The 22,097-nt window shown below is 51.2% G+C and overlaps 1 protein-coding gene across 2 annotated transcripts in view; it reads left to right on the forward strand.

The window, feature by feature from the left end:
- The window catches only part of Arhgef17 (Rho guanine nucleotide exchange factor 17), a 55,400-nt gene extending 41,077 nt beyond the window's left edge, over positions 1-14,323 (forward strand). For both annotated transcript variants that reach the window (XM_050122658.1, XM_050122657.1), the window contains 18 exons: positions 1,559-1,675; positions 1,860-1,952; positions 2,106-2,282; positions 2,564-2,614; positions 2,859-2,968; positions 3,073-3,158; positions 5,039-5,157; positions 5,426-5,639; positions 6,081-6,154; positions 6,642-6,838; positions 7,021-7,322; positions 7,699-7,948; positions 8,213-8,299; positions 8,619-8,686; positions 9,052-9,200; positions 9,925-10,099; positions 10,180-10,449; positions 12,732-14,323. In XM_050122658.1, coding sequence (XP_049978615.1) covers positions 1,559-1,675; positions 1,860-1,952; positions 2,106-2,282; positions 2,564-2,614; positions 2,859-2,968; positions 3,073-3,158; positions 5,039-5,157; positions 5,426-5,639; positions 6,081-6,154; positions 6,642-6,838; positions 7,021-7,322; positions 7,699-7,948; positions 8,213-8,299; positions 8,619-8,686; positions 9,052-9,200; positions 9,925-10,099; positions 10,180-10,449; positions 12,732-12,928 — 2,736 coding nt within the window. In that variant the 3' untranslated portion in view covers positions 12,929-14,323. The remainder of the gene's footprint in view (positions 1-1,558; positions 1,676-1,859; positions 1,953-2,105; positions 2,283-2,563; positions 2,615-2,858; positions 2,969-3,072; positions 3,159-5,038; positions 5,158-5,425; positions 5,640-6,080; positions 6,155-6,641; positions 6,839-7,020; positions 7,323-7,698; positions 7,949-8,212; positions 8,300-8,618; positions 8,687-9,051; positions 9,201-9,924; positions 10,100-10,179; positions 10,450-12,731) is intronic.
- The last annotated feature ends 7,774 nt before the right edge of the window (positions 14,324-22,097 follow it).

A 22,097-nucleotide genomic window follows, 5' to 3' on the forward strand; every position in this document is an offset into this window, starting at 1 on the left:
GATACTCACCCATCCTGGCTGCCTCTACTTAATAACCGTAGTCCATACCCTCTGGCACTTCTTACACGTGTATATCCTACACAACATGTATACCAGAGGCCCCGACTCTTGCATGAGTTTTTCAAGGTCCCTCAGTGGTGGCTCAAAATTTCAAAAGAACCACAAAAGCAAAAAACAAAGTTACTTAAAAAGAATTCATTAAACTCCTGTAAATGTGCTATTTCTTTAAAATGGCACTTATTTATGTGACTTTAATTATATTTTAAAAACCTTTATGCTACATTTTATAATTCCCAAGAAACTCTTTTGTTGTTATTGTTTTGTTTGTTTGTTTGTTTGTTTGTGTCCCCTCCCCACAGGATTTCTCTCTGTAGTCCTGGAACTCACTCTGAAAACCAGGCTGACCTTGAACTCACAGATAACCACCTGTTTCTGTCTCCCTTAAAGGTGTAAGCCACTACCACCCAGCAAGAATTCTTGATGATAATTAATATATCATCACCAAAACTCAAATAAATGGTTACTCAGAGCAACATAATTATAAAAGCAAAACTGTAGAGAATCCTTCCAGAAAATTCAGTAAACCAAACCAAAAAATGGTTTACATAGCAAGTTTAAAGCCAATCAGAATTACATTGTGAAATCCTATTTTAAAAAAAAATAATGATAAATAAACCCAGGCCTGGAGAGATGGCTCAGCCGTTAACAGCACTTCTAGAGGACCTGAGTTCAGTTCCCACAACCACATGATGACACCCAACCATCTGTAATGAGATCTGGCGCCCTCTTCTGGCCTGCAATCATGCATGCAGGCAGGACACCCTATACATTATAAATAAATCTTAAGAAACAAACCCTGTTTACTTTGGGATGTACACGTGTGTAAATGTGTTCTTGATGAGGTGGAGTGTGGCCTTAGTTCGTCCTTTAAGTACTGTTATCTCCATCCTCAGTGTCACTAAGGTCGACCTGTCTGGACCTGGATGGTGACTGTGAGCTGACACTGTCCTCCCTCATCCACTCAGGTTCAACTCTGCCCTGTCCAGAGACAGGGGCAGTTGGCACCTTAGAAAGAGGGACTATAACATCGTATCTTAGCCTGTTCTTGGTGTAGAGACAGGAACCCAGGACTCCTCACTTGCAGGCAAGTCCCCGGCCTAGCATCTACCACCAGCCAACCAGACGAATTAGCCACCAGCACGTACCCTACTCAGAGCCAGAGTCAGCCACGGGAGCAGGCTACAGCTCGGCGCCCACAGGGGCTGACTGGGCTGGGAAGGGTGTTCCTGGTGGGTGGTGTTGGAGACCTGGTGACAAACGGTCCAGAAGTGAACAAATTAGGTCTGGGCTCGCACACACCTCGGCACACGTGCGTGTGCTTACACGTAAACACACAAACGATATACCACATCCACACACATCTGCCCATTCAGTCATGTGTCACGTATGTAACATGTATACATGTAGACAGAAACGGAGTCGTTAGATGAAGGGAAACTAGGACTGGGTGAAGTGGGTGCGGGACCTGCGTCTGCCTAACCGGCCTTCTTGCCCACAGTTCTCCAAGGACGTCTTGGTGAACATTTATTCGGCCTACATTGATAACTTCCTCAATGCGAAGGACGCGGTGCGCGTAGCTAAGGAGGCGAGGCCAGCCTTCCTCAAGTTCTTGGAGGTATGTGGATTCCGGTCGGGATGGAAATACACTCACCTCAGGCTAGCTGTGAGGCATCTCAGGAGCTCTAGCAAGCATGTCAGCCTCTGCCCCCGAGCTCAGCTGGAGGCACTTGCTCGGCGCCTCTCTTCCTCACACGTTACCCCTCACGTGGGGACTCCCTCCACTTTGTCTTGGGTTTCAGCAAAGCATGCGTGAGAACAAGGAGAAGCAGGCTCTGTCCGACCTCATGATCAAGCCTGTGCAGAGGATCCCACGATACGAGCTTCTGGTGAAGGTAGGCCTGGAGCTGGCTGGGCAGGGAGGTAAGCGCAAGCGCGCAAGTATGGGGCTGGGGGGTGCATTCTATTCTCAGACTCCAAACAGGAAAGAAAGTCCAGTAATCTTCCCGGCTCCAAGGGCAGCTAAGCGGATTCCCATTTCCACCCAGGACCTCCTGAAGCACACACCCGAAGACCATCCAGACCATCCACTCCTACTGGATGCGCAGCGGAACATCAAGCAGGTGGCTGAACGCATCAACAAGGGCGTGAGGAGTGCTGAGGAGGCGGAGCGGCATGCCCGTGTGCTGCAGGAGATTGAGGCCCACATCGAGGGCATGGAGGATGTATGTGCCCACCCTGCCAGGCTCCGCCCCGCTGCTGTCTGTCTGTTGTCACTGAGACTGTGGCCATCCACATCTAGATCAGGGTCTGTGGTGTGCTTGATTCTGTGACCACAGTGCCCCACCCTTCTGTGTCTCCCTCCTCATCTGTCTGACCTTGTGTCCTGAACAGGACAGGACATTGCTCTGGCTGACCTGGTTTATAGAGTGGGCCAACCAGATCATTGCAGGATTAATGGACTAATAATTAGTTTCTAAGACCCCTTGTTTCTCCCACCCAACAGCTCCAAGCCCCCCTGCGGCGGTTCCTGAGGCAGGAGATGGTTATTGAAGTGGTAAGAAGTATCCCGTTGGCTGCCTCCCCATGTACCTCCACCCACCCAATTAATTCTTCCAGCAGCTGCTCCCCTCAGGCCTCCCCCAACCACAGCAGGCGCCCCAGATGAGTCCTGACTCAGCATAAACTGGGGGAGAGCCCTTCCCCCTCCTGGGACTTGCTGTCCCTGTGGACACTAGGAGCATATGGGTAGGCCTCCGGACTGTGCACACTCAGCCTGAATCCCACTTTGAACACTACAGAAGGCAATTGGAGGCAAGAAGGACCGATCCCTGTTCCTGTTCAACGACCTCATCATCTGTACCACCCTGAAACGGAAGTCAGGCTCCCTACGGCGCAGCTCCATGAGCCTGTGAGTGGCCAGGGTGGGGCTGGGTGGTGCAGGCAGGAGAGCCATTGATCTACCATGGGCTCTACTCCCTGCCCCAGCCAGAGCACCCCATTGGCTACCCACAGGTACACAGCAGCCAGCGTCATTGATACGGCCAGCAAATACAAGATGCTGTGGAGGCTACCGCTGGAGGACGCAGACATCATCAAAGGTGAGACTGACTTGAGTCTGTCAGAAAGATTCTGGTGTTGGGTTCTTCCTCCCAGAAGTCTTTCAGTGTGAGCTCTGTCTGGCGTCCATCTGCCTGTCCAGCAGTTTTCCTGCTTTTGTGCCTTGCTCTCCATCCTATATGAGGGGCTGGTTTTGAAGGACCGGGTTAGTGTCCATGCAGCCAGATCCAGGTATCCACATAAACCATCCTCGTGGGGCTGCAAAGCAGTCACCGTAACTGTAGGGAACCATTGAGTCAGCTGCTGTTTGAAGACCCCCTGTTAGCTGGTCTGGTTCCATTCCCGCCTAACGCCCAGGAGCAGAGTCCCAATGACGGGTTGGTTAAGGGGACTCCGGTGGCTTGGGGCTGAACCTGCCAGGAGCTGGACACCCTGAGGACCTCTTCTGCTGTCCTTCATCCCCCTCTTGTCTCTGCTGGCTTGTCACTCCAGAACTGACTCTAAGCCTACCTGCAAGGGGACTCAGATGAACCAGCTTGTCCCACAGGGACCCAGGGAGAGGACTGAGCCCGCCTCATCTCTTCTCACTAGGAAACAGAGCAGCTGATAGAATGACCCACTTCCGGGCATCCCTCTGTGTGGCCAGGGAGAAGACTGAGCCCGCCTCATCTCTTCTCACTAGGAAACAGCAGTTGATAGAATGACCCACTCCCGGGCATCCCTCTGTGTGGCCAGGAATAAAGCCGGGTAGAAATGGAACAAAGCAGACTTTGGCGTAGGAAAGTAACGTTCAGCAGTAGAAGACTGTCTTAGTATGGCTCCGTGTAGCGACAATAAACACCAAACCAAACACCAAAGACCAAAAATTCCAAAGTAGGAATTTATTGCTCCCTGTTCTGAAACCTTCCAGTATAAGACACAGGCTCATCTGGTGTCCGCTGAGGGGCCCGTTCCTCTGTCCTCACTGGGTGAAAGGGCGAAACAAGCTGTCCCAGGTATTGTGTTGTTCACACGCAGACTCACTGTATAGACCAGGCTGGTCTTGAACTCACAGAAAGCTGCCTGCCCCTGCCTTCTGAGTGCTGAGGTTAAAGGCGTGAATCCCATTCATGAGGTACCACCCATCTGACCTTGTCACCTCCTACATCAATACCAGGGAAGGATTTCAGGTTTTCCCAGGCTTTGTTGGCCTGTCATATCCTCTGAAACAGCATCAGTCTGTGTCCGTGGTGTCCATGTCTCTGTAGGGAGTGCTGTCATGACCCCATGGTCGTCTTCCCATTCTGTGACCTACGACAGCTACCCATATGTACTGTATAAACAGGAGCAGAGAGGACAGCGAAACCTGTCATTTAGAAAAGAGCAAGAACAGCTTCCTGTCCCTTAATTTCAGTACTTAACTGCCCAGCCTTGCAGTGAAGACACAGCCCCTCTGATTGTTTACTATCCTGGAGTGTACGTACACCCCAGGTAGTGAGGTAGTCTATAGGGTCGACCTCTTGGAATGGTCAGCTGTGGGAGAAGACCAGGAAATCAGGGCACCAGCTCCTTGTAACCTCCTTCCCAGGGAGGTAAGTCTCTCAGTCAGCAGACTGAACCGCCAGGGCTGTCTGATTGGCAGTTCCCCCATGAGGCTGCACCCCTGTGTCTTCTGGAGCTCACATGACCTACTGAGCCATCTCTACTCTTCTAGCAAGTTCTCCAAGAGTCAGACACCCTGTGTGTGTGCTCCTAAACCAAGCCCAGTCCCCTCCTCCCAGGCTTGGGACTTTTCTGGAAGCTACCTGCTAACCTTGTTTCTGAAAGCTTGGGTCTGGAGACTTTCCAGTTGCTAGACCCGTCTCATGACCAGCTGCAGAAGTGTGCCTGTCCAAGTCTGACCTTGTCTTACCTGTCCACGGCTTTCTTCTGTCCCTGCCAGGGGCGTCTCAAGCCACCAATCGGGAGAATATCCAGAAGGCCATCAGCCGCCTGGATGAAGACCTTGCTACCCTGAGCCAAATGAGCAAGCTCTCCGAGAGCCTCGGCTTCCCCCATCAGGTTTGTGCCCCGAGCTGAGACAGGGCTGGGCTGGGACTTCCCCTGACCTTGTCTGAGGGAGAGACAAGACAGGCAAATGTCTTGGCATTTGCCTGATGAAGCAGTTGGTCCTGTCACTTATCTGAAGGGGAAAATTATAGTCTTGCTCCCACTTCAGGGAAGTGACAGGTCCCAGTCTGAGAGAGGAGACATCTAGCAAGGGGAGGGGCCCAGCCCTGTCTGTGGAGGGAGGAAGCCATTGTCTGAGGCCTGGGGTCTTCTCCCACAGAGTCTGGATGACGCCCTGAGGGACATCTCTGCCGCTGTGCACAGGGACCTGTCAGAAAAGCAGGCCGTGTGCTCCTCGCTCTCCTTCCCACCCACCAGGCTGGAGCTATGTGCCACCCGGCCCGAGGGCACCGACTCCTTCATCTTTGAGTTTCCCCACCCTGATGCCCGCCTGGGCTTTGAGCAGGCCTTCGATGAGGCCAAACGGAAGCTGGGTGAGCCAGGGTTCATGCTGGTATCTCCTCAGAGCCTCTGGGCAGTCCTGACTTTAGAAGCAGCGGATTAGGATGGGTAGACTGAGACCTCTTAAGTGAAACAGCGGGCTGGCATTAGCTCTGGCTTCCAGCTCCTCCCTGGCCGGGAAGGGGCTCCCAGACAGAGTCATTTTAGGACAGGGACTCCAACGTAGACCTTCCTCTTCCTCAGTATGGCTGACTCCTGGGAAGTTACTGATTAATTCTGTAGCTGTCTCCTCATTGTGCAGAAGGTGAAACTGAGACCAAGAGCAAACAGGGTGTAGCCCATAATCTCTCATTCTCGAAGGCCCTCCCTGGGGAGATTCTGATGGACAGGAGGAAATGGGATGCGGTGGGAACAAAGGCAGAGAAAGGTGGGTGCTAAGCGTGTGTGTCCCCCTCTGCCTGTCTCTACTACAGCATCCAGTAAAAGCTGTCTAGACCCTGAGTTCCTGAAGGCCATCCCCATCATGAAAACGCGCAGTGGCATGCAGGTGTGTGTGTGTGCGTGCACACACGTGTGAGCCATGTAGATGTTATCCATTCAAAGCTACCTGTGTATGAATCTTTGTTTTGTGTCCCTCATCTCGTATGTGTTTGAAACCTTGTGATTGCCCCCCGTGTCTGAGTATATGCATGTGCACACTGCATGTGTATTATATGTGTACGAGCATCTGCATTTGAACACATACTGATTTGATTTGGGGTCTAGTCTAATTCATGCCCTTATATGAGTTTTCATACCTAGACAACAGTACCAGCATCATATATGAATAGAGTCATACATCCATGGTCCTATTCAGGGTACACTCATGTGCAACTACAGATTAGGGTGCTATTTGTATCACAAGCACGGTGCATTTGCTGTAGAGCGATATATGCAAGCTTGCCGCCCCTCTGCTCTGCTGGGGACTGTGGTAGAGCAAGATACTGGCACAATTCTAACATTCCCCTTTCCCTGTCCATTGGGATTTCCCACAGTTTTCATGTGCTGCCCCCACCCTCAGCAGCTGCCCAGAGCCAGCACCAGAGGTGTGGGTATGCAACAGTGACGGCTACGTGGGTCAGGTGTGCCTGCTAAGCTTGAGAGCAGAACCAGACGTGGAGGCCTGCATTGCCGTTTGCTCTGCCCGCATTCTCTGTATTGGAGCGGTGCCAGGTCTGCAGCAGCGCCCGCGGTAAGGCCTTGGTGAGCCCGGGAGACTAGCCTCCATCCCAGAACACAACCTCCAAGGTTGACCTTGGAGGTCGGTTGGTGGGCCGGGCCTGGTGGGCGGGCTGTCTGTGGGCGGGGCGGGTCAAGCTGCTATCTCGGACGCCTCCTAGCGGCCGCGTTTGTTCCTTTCCCCTTTGTCTCCAGAGAGCAGCCAGAGCCCTTGAGGAGTCCCCCAGAGTCCACCCTGGAGCCCGCTGGGCCCGAGCTGGATGTGGAGGCCACAGCTGATGAGGAACCACCAACGCTGGCAGAGCCAGGGCCTCAGCCTTGCCTGCACATCTCTATCTCAGGGTCTGGGCTGGAGACGGGTCCAGGCCCTGCCGAGGGCGACCCCCAAGCTGAACTGGTGCCCTTTGACAGCGACTCTGATGATGAATCTTCACCTAGCCCCTCCGGGACGTTGCAGAGCCAAGCCAGCCAGTCTACCATTTCCTCCAGCTTTGGCAGTGAGTGTGGGGGGAAATTGGGAGCAGTGGGTGAGGAGACACTAAAGCAGGCAAAGGCTAGAATCAGTTCACTAGGGGGTCTGTGATAGGGCAGTGAGTCAGACGTGGGGTCCCGGAGACCGTGGAGCACACTGTTAAGGGAGATGGGCTTTGGGTATTGGAAGACTGGCATGTGGTGGCTAGTCCCTCCGTAAGGGTGTGGCTGAATTTAAGACGGCCAGGTGAGGACTGGGACCTGGAGTACCTGCTGAGAGTGTGCAGGGAAAGGCCTCAGCACATAAGGGACCAGGGTCAGGAAGGACTCAGTGGGGCCTAGGAAGATGTTAGATTTCTGCCTGGTGGAGTGGAACAGAGATAGAGACCTTTGTCCCTTCAGATGAGGAGACCCCAAGCTCCAAGGAAGCCACTGCAGAGACAACCAGCTCTGAGGAAGAGCAGGAGCCTGGCTTCCTGTCACTCTCTGGCTCCTTTGGGCCAGGCGGTCCCTGTGGCGCCAGTCCAATGGATGGAAGAGCCCTTCGCCGCTCCAGCCGTGGTTCCTTCACAAGGGGCAGCCTTGAGGACTTGTTGAGTGTGGACCCTGAGGCCTACCAGAGTTCCGTGTGGCTGGGCACTGAGGATGGATGGTAGGTAGGGGCCGGGGAAGGTCTGGGACCAAGCTCTGGAAATCGTCTGGTGGCCTGAAGCAGAAGCGAGAGTGTGTGTGTGTGTGTGGGGGGGGGGGGGGTTGAATCTAGTCTTGGGGGTTCTGCCAGCTGAAGATACTCAGGAGACACTCGTAAGTTGTGTCAGTACCTGCTGTAGAGGAGATGAGGAGAAGGCAAAAGTGAAGGAATGTCTCTTGGGGCTGGTAGGTGTGACTGCTTGTCACAGATGCCCCTCATCCACAGTGTCCACGTCTACCAGTCCTCTGACAGCATTCGTGATCGCAGGAACAGCATGAAGCTCCAACACGCAGCCTCTGTGACCTGCATCCAGTAAGGCCCCGGGTTGCCCTTCCCACCCACAGTCTTCTTGGCCGGCAGATAGGCCAGCTGTATTCGTCTACCCCTGCTCTGCTGGCCCCCCTTTTCTGGGGAAGATGCAGAAGAGAGGCCTGCACCGAGGCCAGCTGTGCGTCTTCCACACTGTTAATGTGGGAACGTCACTGCTGCCTCTCGGCCGCGGGTCCCCTCCCCCCCCCACACACTTTGAGGGTAAAGAATAAAAAGAGGTAAACTCTCGAGACCAGAGCCCCTTGGCCCCAGGACACCCACTTCAGCCCCTGGAACTGCATTGCTACTTCCTTTTTCTCAGGTATCTGAATAACCAGGTGTTTGTGTCTTTGGCCAATGGCGAACTTGTGGTTTACCAAAGGGAAGCAGGTATGTGCCCCACACACCCTTCCACCCTTATCCCTTTTGTGGTAACTGAGCTCTCTTCTGGACAAATGGGAACTTGTAGGCCCAGACTTCGGGCAGCTCCCGGGTCCCTGTCTTTTCCTAGAAATGAAAGCATCACTGGGCGGTGGCAGCTCACACTTCTATCTCCAACCCTCAAGTGCAGAGGCCAGTGAATCCCTGAGTTCAAGGCCAGCCTGGTCTACATAATGAGTTCCAGGGTAGCCAGAGAAATCCTGTCTCTAAAACCCAAAGACAGAGGGAACATTCAGGTTTCTTTTCAGGGAAGGCTGAGACAAATTTAGGACTGCACTAAAATTAATGTTGTCTTTAACCCATTTCTTCTCTAGGGCGTTTCTGGGACCCCCAGAACTTCAAATCAATGACTCTGGGTGCTCCAGGGAGCCCCATCACCAAGATGGTGTCTGTGGGTGGACGGCTGTGGTGTGGCTGCCAGAACCGGGTCCTTGTCCTGAGCCCGGACACGCTGCAGCTGGAGGTAGCCGGGCTGGGGAACAGAACTGGTTATCTGGGATGAGCTGGGCTCACAGAAGAGGGAGATGAGACCAGAGAGACAGAGAAGCATCCAGGCCAGTCTCTGCCCTTCCCTGAGGAAGACAGCAACTGCCTATATATTTAGAATTCCTCATTTATGCCCCTGTTGTATCCTATCTATGCAATACTGGCATCCCTGTGGGACATAAGGGTCCTCCTTCCTGATGTCACCAACCCTTAAGATGAACTTTTGGCCTTTACTTTTGCTTTGTTTGCATACAAACCTAAGTTCCCAGCCTAGGCAGTACCTAAGGAGCACAGATTTCATGGGCTTCGTTGGCTGAGTTGAAGGTTGAGGCTTGGGGTCAGCCCTGGTTCTGTGACTAGCCCGGCATGTGACCATGGGCCTTTAGGGTGTGACTTTTTCCTCCTAGGCTAACACTTGCCCATCCATCCAGGGAGAGACCAGTGACTGGTCTAAAACCCACACGAGCTTTAGTCACTCAAGTTTCGTAGGGAAAGGGCACCCCTTTTTACTTCTGGAGGATTAAGGGGCAAGCTTTGAAAGTGATCATCCAGACCCAAGGCCAAGCCTGCCTTGGCTGTCGATCCGGGCAGGTATCTAGAGGGGTTTGTGGGGAGCTCTGTGTGAGATGGACAGTGGTGGGGTTCAGGCAGAAGAGCAGCTTTGCCAACTACCACCTGATCTCTGCCCTCCTCCCCAACAGCACACATTCTACATGGGGCAGGATTCTAGCCGAAGTGTGGCTTGCATGGTCGATTCCAGCCTGGGTGTGTGGGTGACCTTGAAGGGTAGTGCCCACGTTTGTCTCTACCACCCCGATACCTTCGAGCAGCTGGCGGAGGTAGACGTCACCCCTCCTGTGCACAGGATGTTGGCAGGTACCGACTTTTCGCTCCCGTCCTGGGGGAGGCCTAGCCAGGGCCTGCCTCCAGCGCAGTGATGCCGTTTCTCCCCCCAGGCTCCGATGCCATCATCCGACAGCACAAGGCGGCCTGCCTGAGGATCACGGCACTGCTGGTGTGTGAGGAGCTCCTGTGGGTGGGCACCAGTGCCGGGGTTGTGCTGACCATGCCCACAACCCCGAGTACCATCAGCTGCCCGCGAGCACCCCTCAGCCCGACGGGCCTAGGCCAGGGGCACACTGGCCATGTCCGCTTCTTGGCAGCAGTCCAGCTGCCTGATGGCTTCAACCTTCTGTGTCCAACCCCGCCACCTCCCCCAGATACAGGTGGGTCTGCGCCTTCCACTCCCATCCAGGGCTCTGCCAGCGGAGGCTCTGAGAGGGTGAAAAGGGCAGAAGTGGAGCCTGCAGCTGAACCTGTGTGCACGCCTGTGCGTGAGCATGAAGTGCTGTCCAGGGGGTCATAGGAGACAGGAAGTGAACCATAGCTAATAAGGGGCGAATATGCTCATGGGAAATATATCCTGTTGTATGTGTTTCTTAACCAGGAAGTGGGGCTGGAGAGATGGCTCAGTGGTTTTCCAGAGGACCCGGGTTCAATACCCAGCACCCACATGGCAGCTCACAACTGTCTATAACTCCAATTTCAGGAGACCTGACACCCATGGCAAAACACCAGTGTACATAAAATGGAAACAAATAAATTTTAAAATATATACTAGGAAGTAAAGCAGAGATAGAAATGAGGTATAGGAAGGAAATGGACTCAGGAAGTGATGTCCAGAACAGGAAGTAGAAATAGCACCAGAAAGGAGGATACAGGGTAGTATAGGGCAGGAAACAGGTTAGAGAGGGAAGCAGCAAGAAAATGAGGCACTTCACAGGGGCGGGGAGTCAGGAGGCAGCGAAGCCTGAGTCAGCAGCTGTGCGGATCCAGAAGACCTGAGCCGCACTGACTGGAAAGGGTGTCCGTGCGCTCACGCCTCAGATAGTAGCAGCACATGTTCCGAGTGCTGTGTGCTCATACATGGCTCACAGAGCCCTAGGTGGTGCGAGCCCACACGGCTACGCTGTGCAGTATTTATAAATGAAGCAGCCTGTCCTGTTACAGCCTGATAAATGAAACAAAAGATTTAGTCAAAAGCAAGAGCCACAGTAAGCACAGGTGGACAAGGGCCGCTGTACAGGAAACTCTCCCTTAAGGTAACTGGTAGGGTAGACTTTGGGAGAGTTGAAACACTTAGCATAGTCCTGTCATAGGAAAAGACTTTGCACGCACGTGCCTCTGGGATCAGTCCCCAACCCGAAAAACAGAGAAGATAGAAAGAAAATAAACATGCACGACATACTCACAACACGTGTCCTGCACGTGAACAGGGTGCTGCATTCCTACGTGGCTGGCTGGACAGTTGGTCTGTTTATACCAGCATTATCCTAGACACGTGACTGGTGTGACATGTTGCCCAGAAGGTAGTCACCAACTTCCCTAAATGACCAAAATTTTATTATTATGTGTAATTACAGCACATGTCTGTAATGACAGTGGAGGACCTTATATATGCAGGAGTCAACAAAGATGGAAAGTGGCTAGGAAATCAATGTCATTCCTGACCGGAAAACATAGGTTGGGTGGGGATGGGGTGGCTGGAGACACAGCAAGCGTGAGAACTCAAGTTCAAATCCCCATCACCCAAGTAAAAGCCACAAGCAGTGGCCCTTGTGTTATTACAGTACTGGGGAGGCAGAGATGGGATCCAGGGGCTCATTGCCACTCAGCCTAAACTAATGGATGAGATCCAAATTTAGTGAAAAACCCTGACCTGTAAAAGAAGGAGAAGGGGACCTCGAGAGATAGTCCAGCAGGTAAGAGCACTCTCTGCTCTTAGAGAGGACCAAAGTTCAGTTCCCAACACTCAAATCAGGCTACACCGTCTCCTGCAACTCCAGCTCCAGGGTCTCCAGTGCCCTCTTCTGGCCTAGGCAGGTACACACGTGCGCGCGCGCACACACATGCACAAATAAAAATAAAATAAAGCTTTAGAAATTCCTTTAAGCTGGGCGGTGGTGGTGCATGCTTTTAATCTCATTACTTGAGAGGCAGAGGCAGGCAGATCTCTGTGAGTTTGAGGCCAGCCTGGTCTACAAAGTGAGTTCCAAGACAGCCAGGGTTATACAGAGAAACCCTGTTTCAGTAGGGAAAAAAAAAAAAAGAAAAGAAAAGAAAGAAATTCCTTTAAAAAATAAGTAAGAAAGCTGAGGGTTGTGACACAACCTTTAGTCCCCACACTTGGGAGTGAGTTCCAGGCACCTTTGGCCTCCACACACATGCACGCACACTGTTCACACACTCACATGAATATGTATTTGCACTATGCGTACAGAAAGCATAAATGCACATGTGTGCGCATTCACACTTAGCGGAGATAAGAAAGGTGGCTGCCCAGAGAGTGGACTTTTGTTCTGGTTAACAGGAAGTGTGTGTGTCTTCCTGTCTTCTGGGAAGTAGAAGGAGAGGCCTCAGCCTGGAAGAGACAGACAGGCTGAAGGCAGGTGGACAGCTGAAGCTACAAATTGCTTCAGGTTGACCAGTCCTCCTCTTTGTTCCTCAGGCCCTGAGAAGCTGCCATCCCTGGATCACCGGGACTCCCCTCGACACCGAGGCCCCACCTCAGCTAGGCCTAAAATGCTGGTTATCAGTGGTGGTGACGGCTATGAGGACTTCCGACTCAGCAGCGGAGGTGGTACCAGTAGTGAGACTGTGGGCCGAGACGACAGCACAAACCACCTCCTCCTATGGAGGGTGTGAGCATGCCCGCTGCAGCCCAGCACATGCCTGTCCACCTGCCCGCAGCCTGCCTGTTTTCCCAGGCCATATGCAGCCCTTGAGCAGAGTGTCCAAGCAGGGGCACGCCGTGTGGGCACTCTCTCATCTTTGTGGAAACATTCCTGGTGGAATACTGACAGCCAGGCCGAGGCCTCCGCTGACTGCTGGAACCAGGGTGGAGATGTGGGGGCTCCCCAGGACCTTTGTGCCCGGAGCTTCTACCAAAGACATAGCTGGGCCTGGACCCCACTGGGCTGGGAAGGCCATGTGCAATATGTGGAGGGATTTCTGGGGCCGTGGGGAAGCTAAGTGACAGCATCCTTTCCTGTGTACAGTATTTATGTTACTTTTTAGATGAATACTTTCCAAAGCACTTATTTATGCAGTAACCTGGGCCGGGCGTGATGTGAGGAACCGACAGGATGATAAAAGTCTGTTCTTGTGCGAGAGACCACCCTGGAACCCTGACCAAACCCATCCATCACACACTCACACACACACACACACACACACACACTCACACACGCACACACACACACTCACACACACTCACACACGCACACACGCACTCACACACTCACTCACACACTCACACACACACTCACACACGCACACACACACACACACTCACACACTCACACACACACTCACACACACTCTGCATGTTCAGGGCACTAAGACATGTCTGTTAAGATAAACTCCAGCCCTCCCTGACAGGGCTGCCCATCCTAACGCAGAAGCAGTTTGCTCAAGTGCCCTCAGACATACAGACAAGATGGCCGGGGGCTGTAACTCTCACTGGGCAGCTTCCCAGCTTTAGCACTTCCAAGCTGTTGGTGGTGCCTAAGGTTCCTTAACTTGGGAACATTAGTGGATCTGGGACAGGGCTTTCTCAGGTAAGAGAAAGGGCCCTTCCCTCCTCACAACTGGCCCTAGCCCAGCTCCTGCCTCCCCATGTCTTATGCACTGTCACAGTGGTCACCTTGGGAGTGGACCTATGGGTCTCCTTTCTCTGACCACTGAATTCTAAACGCCCCATCCTGCCAGGACCAGCCCCTTTAGGAAGAACCCCCTGCCAGTGTTGAGGGACTAGACACAGCCTTTTTAACTGGGAAAGCTTCCGCTTTGGGGCAGTCTCTCCCTCACCTCCAGGCTGCAGGGAGCCACCCTGCCCCTCAGCCCCTTGCTTCAGCTACAACTCCAGAGGTCTGGTTTCAGAGAGGGTTGGTTTGTTCTGTTCGGTTTTGTTTTTCTTTGGGGTGGGTGGGTCATTGCGGTCTTAGAGTATGTTTCTCTGTTACCAAACAGCCATGTATTAACTCTCCTCAGATGATGAAATTTAAAGTCAATAAATAGAAACACCAAATGATGGGTTCCCCTTGGCCTTGGGCCCTAAGGACCTACTGCCAGCACCCTCCGGGCTCTGTCTCCCCAAGGCTTCCCGATTCTGACTCACTTAGACTGAAGGAGCAGAAGAAAAGTGCTGGGGTCATAGGGTTAACACTGGCCTGCTGTTTTCATGAGCAGGTAACTGCGCCTGTCTGGGCCTTAGTTTCAGAAGAGGAAAGAATTTTGAATGTTAGAATTACCTACAGATCGTACACATCAATAGTGTATCAATCAGAACTTCGAAGTCAGTCTAGAGCGAGGCTTGGGAATCAGAAGCAGTTGTGCTACAATCAAGGAGCCAGGGCAGTAGAGGTTCTGTCTAAGGCTCCTGTGAAGCAGAACTAGATTGGTCCAGAGAGGTGTGCCGTTAAACCAGACTGCAAAGAATGCAAGCGCCCAGCGGCATGGGACAAGGAGCCCCTCGCACCGTGGTGGTCCTCCCAACAACAGAAAGGTCATGCCTCATCTCCGTTTTGTTGATCCAAATGACTTCCTTCAAAAAACATAGTTTCTGGAACTAGAACAATAATAGTTTAGTGGCTAAGAGCAACGACTGTACTTCCAGAGGACCAAGGTTCAATCCCCAGCACCTACATGGCCACTCACAAACATCTCTAACTGCAGTCCCATGGGATCAGATGCCTTCTGGTCTCTAGGGCCACTGCATGCATGCACATGGCCACAGACCTACATGCGGGCAAAACATTCATATACACAGCATAATAAATTTCTAAAAAACAACAACAGCAGCAACAACTAAGTTTCTGGTCTGAAAGGGTTGACAGACTGTATTATTGGCATGTGGGAAGGCTGAGGCAAGATGATCTTGAATTCAAAACCAGCTTGGACCAGGTATTGATGGCACATGCTTATAGTCCCAGCACCAGGGAGTTGGTGGCAACTGGATCTTTGTGAATTTTTTTTTCTTTTTTGGTTTTTCAAGACAGGGTTTCTCTGTAGCTTTGGAGCCTGTCCTGGAGCTCGCTCTTGTAGACCAGGCTGGCCTCAATCTCACAAAGATCTGCCTGCCTCTGCCCACTGAGTGCTGGGATTAAAGGCGTGCACCACCACCACCTGGCTAAATTCTGTGAATTGAAAGCCAGCCTGGTCTACCTAGCAAGTTAGCGCTACATAGTGAGACACCCCTCCCATCTCAAAACAAAACAACTTGGTCTATGTGGCAAGATCTTGCTCCCCCCTGTACCCCCAAAAAAGGAAAAGAAAAGGGGGAAAGTGTAGGTGTGTGTTTTGCAACTCACACACACCCCTCAAGGGTCTGTTGGGTCTCCAACACATGTATAGGATATCCTGTTAGCAGCGTTTTAGCGAGGAGAGGATCCTACTCGTGGATTCAAGATGAAGGAACGCAGACTGGAACTGAACAGATTCTGTGTGGAATCTTGACTGCCTCTCACCAACCATGTGACCAAGCCACATTATTTCCTTCTTGGAAAAAGGGTCTGATGGTCTTTTCTTCCCTACAGGATGTTTGGTACATAGAGTGTTTGGAATGCAAGGCTCACTCTGGGGCTAAAATCAAAAGCGTGCCTGCTACTAGAGACCTGGGCTGTCAGTCACAGGGCCCAGTGATCTAGACTTCGAAGGCTCCTCCCTCCGTGCCGCTGTCCGTGGCTATCAGCTGTTTCTGCCGCCCTTGACAGAGGCGTGGCTGGGTCCGCACCGCCTTCCCAGTGTAAGCACTCCTGTAGGAACAGAGCTGGCCCATTGCCCTGCCGCCGTTAGAAGACCACCTCCCAGGGCGTGGGCTGGCTGGATGATAAGTACCTTTTGGGTCAGGCTCTTAGCCTGGGCCACTTTGCTCTGAATAGAGAAATCCTGAGGGACCAGGCCTTAGGTTCACCCTGGGGAGGCTCCTGGAAGGATTGCCTCACCTAAAACATGGTTTACAACCTGGGCTGTTCATTATAGTTCACTGGGGGCACAGGCCCATGGAAGGCCAATTAAATGAGAACCTTAGATAGGACCCAGGTATCAGTATTTTTATTGAAAACCACTGACCGTCTGGGCTGTGGTGGTGCACACCTTTAATCCCAGCACTCCGGAGGCAGAGGCAGGAACTCTTTGAGTTTCAAGGCCAGCCTGGTCTACAAGAGCTAGCTCCAGGACAGGCTCCACAGCCACAGAGGAACCCTGTCTCAAAAAACAAAACAAACAAAAAAAGGTACAGCTCAGCAGATGTATGTAAAGGCCAAGAGGCATCCATCAACCCACAGCTCCCCTTACAATCCTAGCCTCTCAGGCTTGAGACACACGGAGTATGTGTTTCCCAGACATAGAGAACTGCCTTAAAGTGCAGGCTACGGGTGAGAGGAAGGTGTACCAGGGTTTGATGGAGGAAAAATGGGCGCGCTAGACAGACGCTCTGAGAGCAGAAGGTGTTCCCGGTCTCACACAAGCCTACCATGGCACTCGCCATCAATAAGTGTTCAATAAATGTTGATTTATGGTCAATGAAATAAATGTTGGAGAATCCAGTTGAGACACAGCTGTAAGTCTTTTTGCTTTTTGAGATGGGGTCTGTAGCTGAGGATGACCTTGAACTTCTGACCCTCGTGCCACTAACTCCTGAATGCTGGGATTTGAAGTGTGTGCTACTTTTATACAATGCTGGGAATCGCTCGGCAAGCATCCCTGAGCTGCATGTAGGTCTCGCCTACAAGAGAACAGTAAACCCAGTTTCCTTCTGCTGCTGGCTGCAAGCCACAGCTGGGCTCCCTAATCCTTAGTGGTCTCAGAAGGTTGTGGCCACAATTTGCTTTTCTGTTGAGGAAATTCAGTGTCTTCCTCAGGAGGCAGAACTGGATTTGCTCTGCTCAGGTCTTGACACTGCGTGGGAGATGGAGGTAGCCACACAGGGTAGCTGGAGTGAGTGGAGCTGGTCAGAAAAGTCAGGAAATGTCTTTTAGGACCGGAGGAAGCAGAAGGCTAGATTAGCTAGCCTTGGTCTCAGTCTTGGAGCTAGCCTCAGCATACTGAGAGAGCTTGGTAGGAGAGCAGAAAGTGGTCAAGGGCCCTGTCTTAGTCCTGAGCTGAACCTGAGGAGGGCATGGGGTTCCCAAGGATCAGAAAGCAAGCTCCAGCCCCAGCCTCTGCTTACTGGAACCTGGAGGCAAATTCTTGCTCTTGTGCACCCCACTGACCTTCACATCTTTGCATGCTTGCCCTTCTTAAGCCACAACCTGGTCGCAGGAAGTGGCGAGGGGAAATGCTATTTTGGGCCCAATTATGGCCAATGAGAAGCCTTGATGGGCAAGGCAAGTAGACAGGTATCCAAGGCTGGACAGGAGTTGACCGCAGGGCAGACTGGAGGAGGCAAGGGAGCAGGTTTCGAGACAAGCGCAGGCAGAGCTGTGCTTTGGGAAGTGCCCAAAGCAAATACTGAACCAGAGAAGGGGAAGAGAGGAGCAGACCTGGGCTCCAGATCCCAGTGGGACTCTTGACCTGATGTGCCTGACATGAACCTCTGCAGATAGCAGACTCACCTGCTTAAGGCTACCCAGCCTGTCACTGATACAACTATGACTTGACCTTTATCTGTGTGACACCAAAGCATGTATTTTTGAACTTCCCTTAAGTCCTTCCTCTGGGCTGCAAATCCTCAAACATTTCAGCACAGGCGCCTCCTTCCTTGGCATGGCCCTGTACCTCATTACCTGTTCATGTAACCTTGACCTGTTCATGTAACTGGGCTACCTAGTCTGACCTAGATCGACCTCACCTCACCAACACCGCTGTCCTCAGTCAGTCCAGAGTTCCAAATTCCTCTCAGACCCCACCCCACCCCCAAGGGACAAAGAAGCTCTTACCTTTTCCTTCCTGAGCACAGAGTGGGCCAGTAGGGCTCCAAACTGTTCCTCTGAGGGAGGGAGGGAGTTGGTGAGGCCAGAGTCAGGGTACAATCCCACCAGTGGGATTCCAGACCTAGCCTGAGGTCTAGCCTTTAATGTAGGCTGAATCAAGTGAGTTCTCAGACCCAGACACCCCCAGCTTAGTACCTGCCCAGTGCTGGGTCCTGGCATGCCCTAGCTCCAGTTCTAACTTGGTCTAAGCCCCTCCCATTGATGTAGGCCACACCCACAGGATCTAAAGCATGCCAGGTGAGCTAGGACGAGGCCTACTGAGGTTTTTCTTCCAGCAAAACATTGAAACTTAAGCCTGGGTGCTGGAGCGATGGCACAGCAGTTAAAGCATTGAGTGTTCTTCCTGAGTTCAATTCCAGCACCTACATGGCTCACAACAGTCTAAAACTAACTGTAGTTCCATGGCCCCATGGGATCTAATTCTCTCTTCTGGTGTGTATATGGACATGCAGACAAAGCATCCATATACATAAATAAATTTTATTTTAATTGTTTTGAGATGGGGTTTCTCTGTGTAGCCCTGGCTGTCACTGAGGTCACTCTGTAGACCAGGCTGACCTCAAACTCAGGGATCTGCCTGCCTCTGCCTCTGGAGTGATTAAAGGCATGTGCCACTGATGTATGCTGTGAATACCATTGGTTAATAAAGAAACTGCCTTGGCCTGTGATAGGGCAGAGTAAGCTAAACTGAATGCTGGGAGGAAGAAGGCAGAGTCAAGAGAAACCATGTAGCCCTGCCAGAGATAGCCACAGCCTCGTGGCAATACACAGATTAATGGAGATGGATTAATTTAAGATATGAGTTAGCCAGAAATACACTTAAGCTATGGGCCAAGCAATGATTTAATTAACACAGTTTCTGTGTGGTTATTTCAGGAGTCTGGGTGGCCAAGCAGCTTCCTACAATATGTCTCTACTGCCGGAAATAAATAAATAGACAGACAGACAGATGAATGTAGATAGATAGATAGAGATTTCTTTTTTTAAAGATTTATTTATTATATATACTGTGTTCTGTCTGTATGCTAGAAGGGGGCCCCAGATCTCATTATGGATGGTTGTGAGCCACCATATGGTTGCTGGGAATTGAACTCAGAACCTTTGGAAGAGCAGACAGTGCTCTTGACCTCTAAGCCTCTCCAGCCCCCCAGATTTCTTTTAAAGAAAATTTAAGCCTGAAATCTGTAACTTTAGTGGTAGCCTTTGGTATCCATGAGTTCTGGATCTTCCGAATTAACAAACTATAGATGGAAATTTTATTTATTATTATTATTTTGTTTTTTTGAGAGAGGGTCTTTCTATGTAGCTCTGACTGTCCTAAAACTCACTACGTACACCAGGCTGAGTTTGAACTCACAAAGATCCTCCTGCCTCTGCCTCTTGAGTGCTGAGATTAAAGGAAAATTTAGACTTACAATAGTTGTATCTGTCCTGAGTAGGTCCAAATTTCGCTGGTCATTATTCACCAAATAATATAACATTTTCTTGTGTTGGGTATTACAAGTAATCTAAAAAAAGAATTTAAAGTATAAGATTGCATGGGCTACAAACAAATATTCTATGCTTTTTGTTTGTTTGTTTGTTTTTTGTTTTTGTTTTTTCGAGACAGGGTTTCTCTGTGGTTTTGGAACCTGTCCTGGAACTAGCACTTGTAGACCAGGCTGGTCTCGAACTCACAGAGGTCCGCCTGCCTCTGCCTCCCGAGTGCTGGGATTAAAGGCGTGCACCACCACCGCCCAGCCTCTTCTATGCATTTTATACAAGGAACTTGAATATCTGCAGTGTTTGCTACCCGTAGAGTTCTGGAACTAACAGGAATAGCAGACAGTACTTCCAGCCTGGGTTTCCAGAATAGCCACCAGGGGGCACCTGCAGCCACCTGTCTAAAGATTTCTCAAAACAACAGAATCCTGGTCACTCTGAAAGAGTGATATAGGATTTCTACCTCAGCAGGCCTGGCAGGGACTTGCCTGTGGGTCTCAGTAAAAACTCATTCCAACCTACTAAGGTCTTATGCTGCAGTACCTACCATGGAGTGCTGGAGCCTGGCCTTCACCAGTTGCACTGTGAACAGCTTAACACAAGACAGTCTCTGAGGCACTCAAGAGTGAGTACCAAGATTCTGTGAAGTCACCTGAGATACCAGGATGATTCTGAGTATCTTCTGGAGCCCAGCGACTCTCTGAGTGCCATAAAAAGCTAGCCCCAGTTGTGTGGTTGTCACCTTCTTTCTGTCTCCCAGCAGCAGAGCTGCTCCAGAACTTGATAGTCTCAGTCAGCTGGACAAGTGTAACAGTAAAACTAAAATGCTGCAGTTTCCTGGAGGGGTGCAGCGGGCAGCGGGCCGTGAGACCACAATCACAGTGGACAGTGGGCAGTGGGCAGCCAGTCCCAGGCAGGGGGCCGCATGGTGGGTGAGACACCTTGGTGGGCCAGCCAGTACCACGAGGAGAGACAGATGGGCACGCCATCAGTTCTCTGAAGGTGACTGGTCCCGGGGAAGAAAGCCACGCAGTGGGCGAGAGACAGAGACATGGATAGGCTCACCATGCAGAGTCAGGATAGTTGGTGGGTTATGGAAAGGAAGGGGAGAAGGGGGGAGAGCAGTGAGAGAGGCAGAGGCAGAGAGAGAGAGAAACAAGGAAGGGACTCAGGCTGGAAGGGAAGATCAGCTTGCCTGAGAGGAGGAGGGGAGAGTGGGCATGGCTTGTCTCTTAAAGGGACAGAGAAGACCATCACAACAAGGAGTCAGCAAGTCCACTGGCAGTAAATAATAGTTAGGCTCCTTCCCAACTGAGATGCAGGAGTGGGACCCATGCACTCCCAGGAATCTGAGCTGTAAAGGTGGCCTCATCCATATAGAATGAGAGAGACCCCAGTTTTCAGAGAGCTGTTAGTAGAGTCAGATTAGCCATCAGACCCAAACCTCCATCCCTGTTTGAACTAGTTATTAAGTGGGACCTGAAATACCATCTTTTGGAATTTGAAAATTGGCATATAGAATGTCCTTATACCAAGAAAACATTTCAAAAAGGGTTGAGAGATGGCTCAGTTGGTAAACTGTGACCTGAGCACAATCCCCAGAACCCAAGTTAAAATAAAAATAATAGTAATAATAATGATAATAATAATAAGACTCAGGGTTAAGAACACTGACCTTTCCTCCAGAAGACCCAGATTCAATTCCCATACTGTACTGACAAGGACTTATACCATCATGTATAACTTGCTCTGGCCTCCTTGAGCACAAGGCATACGAGTGCCTATACACATAAAGTATAATAAAATAATTAAATCGAAATTTAGAAAGATGGGCATGGGGGCACACACCTTTATCCCAGCACTCAGGAGGCAGAGGCAGATGGGTCTCTGAATTTGAGGTCAGTCTGGTCTACATACATTGTTAGGGTTGCATAGAGGGACCATGTCTCAAAAAGAGAGAAAAGGGGACTGGAGAGACAACTAAGAAGTTAAGAGCACTGGCTGCTCTTCCAGAGGTCCTGAGTTCAATTCCCAGCAACCACATGGTGGCTCACAACCATCTGTAATGAGATCTGGTGCCCTTTCTGGCCTGTGGGCATGCATGCAGGCAGAACACTGTATACATAATAAATAATACATCTTTAAAAAGGAGAGAGAGAGAGAAGAAAAAATTTTCAGAAGTAGAGGACCCTGGGCACTCCACTGTTCCCCCCGGTGGGTTTCCTCCATGGACTGTGATGTAGGGTCCTAGCTTAGCCCCTGTCCCTAGATTTGGGGGGCATAATTGACATTGAATAGGCTAGGATCTTTTTTTTTTTTTCTTCTAAGACAGGATCTCACTCTGTAACCCTGGCTAGATTGCAACTCACTATCTAGACCAGGCTGTGCCAGAACTCACA

This window comes from Alexandromys fortis, unplaced genomic scaffold, assembly GCF_014885135.2.
Source record: "Alexandromys fortis isolate MF-2015 unplaced genomic scaffold, M_Fortis_MF-2015_v1.1 scaffold_209, whole genome shotgun sequence".
In the NCBI taxonomy this organism is placed as follows: Eukaryota; Metazoa; Chordata; class Mammalia; order Rodentia; family Cricetidae; genus Alexandromys; species Alexandromys fortis.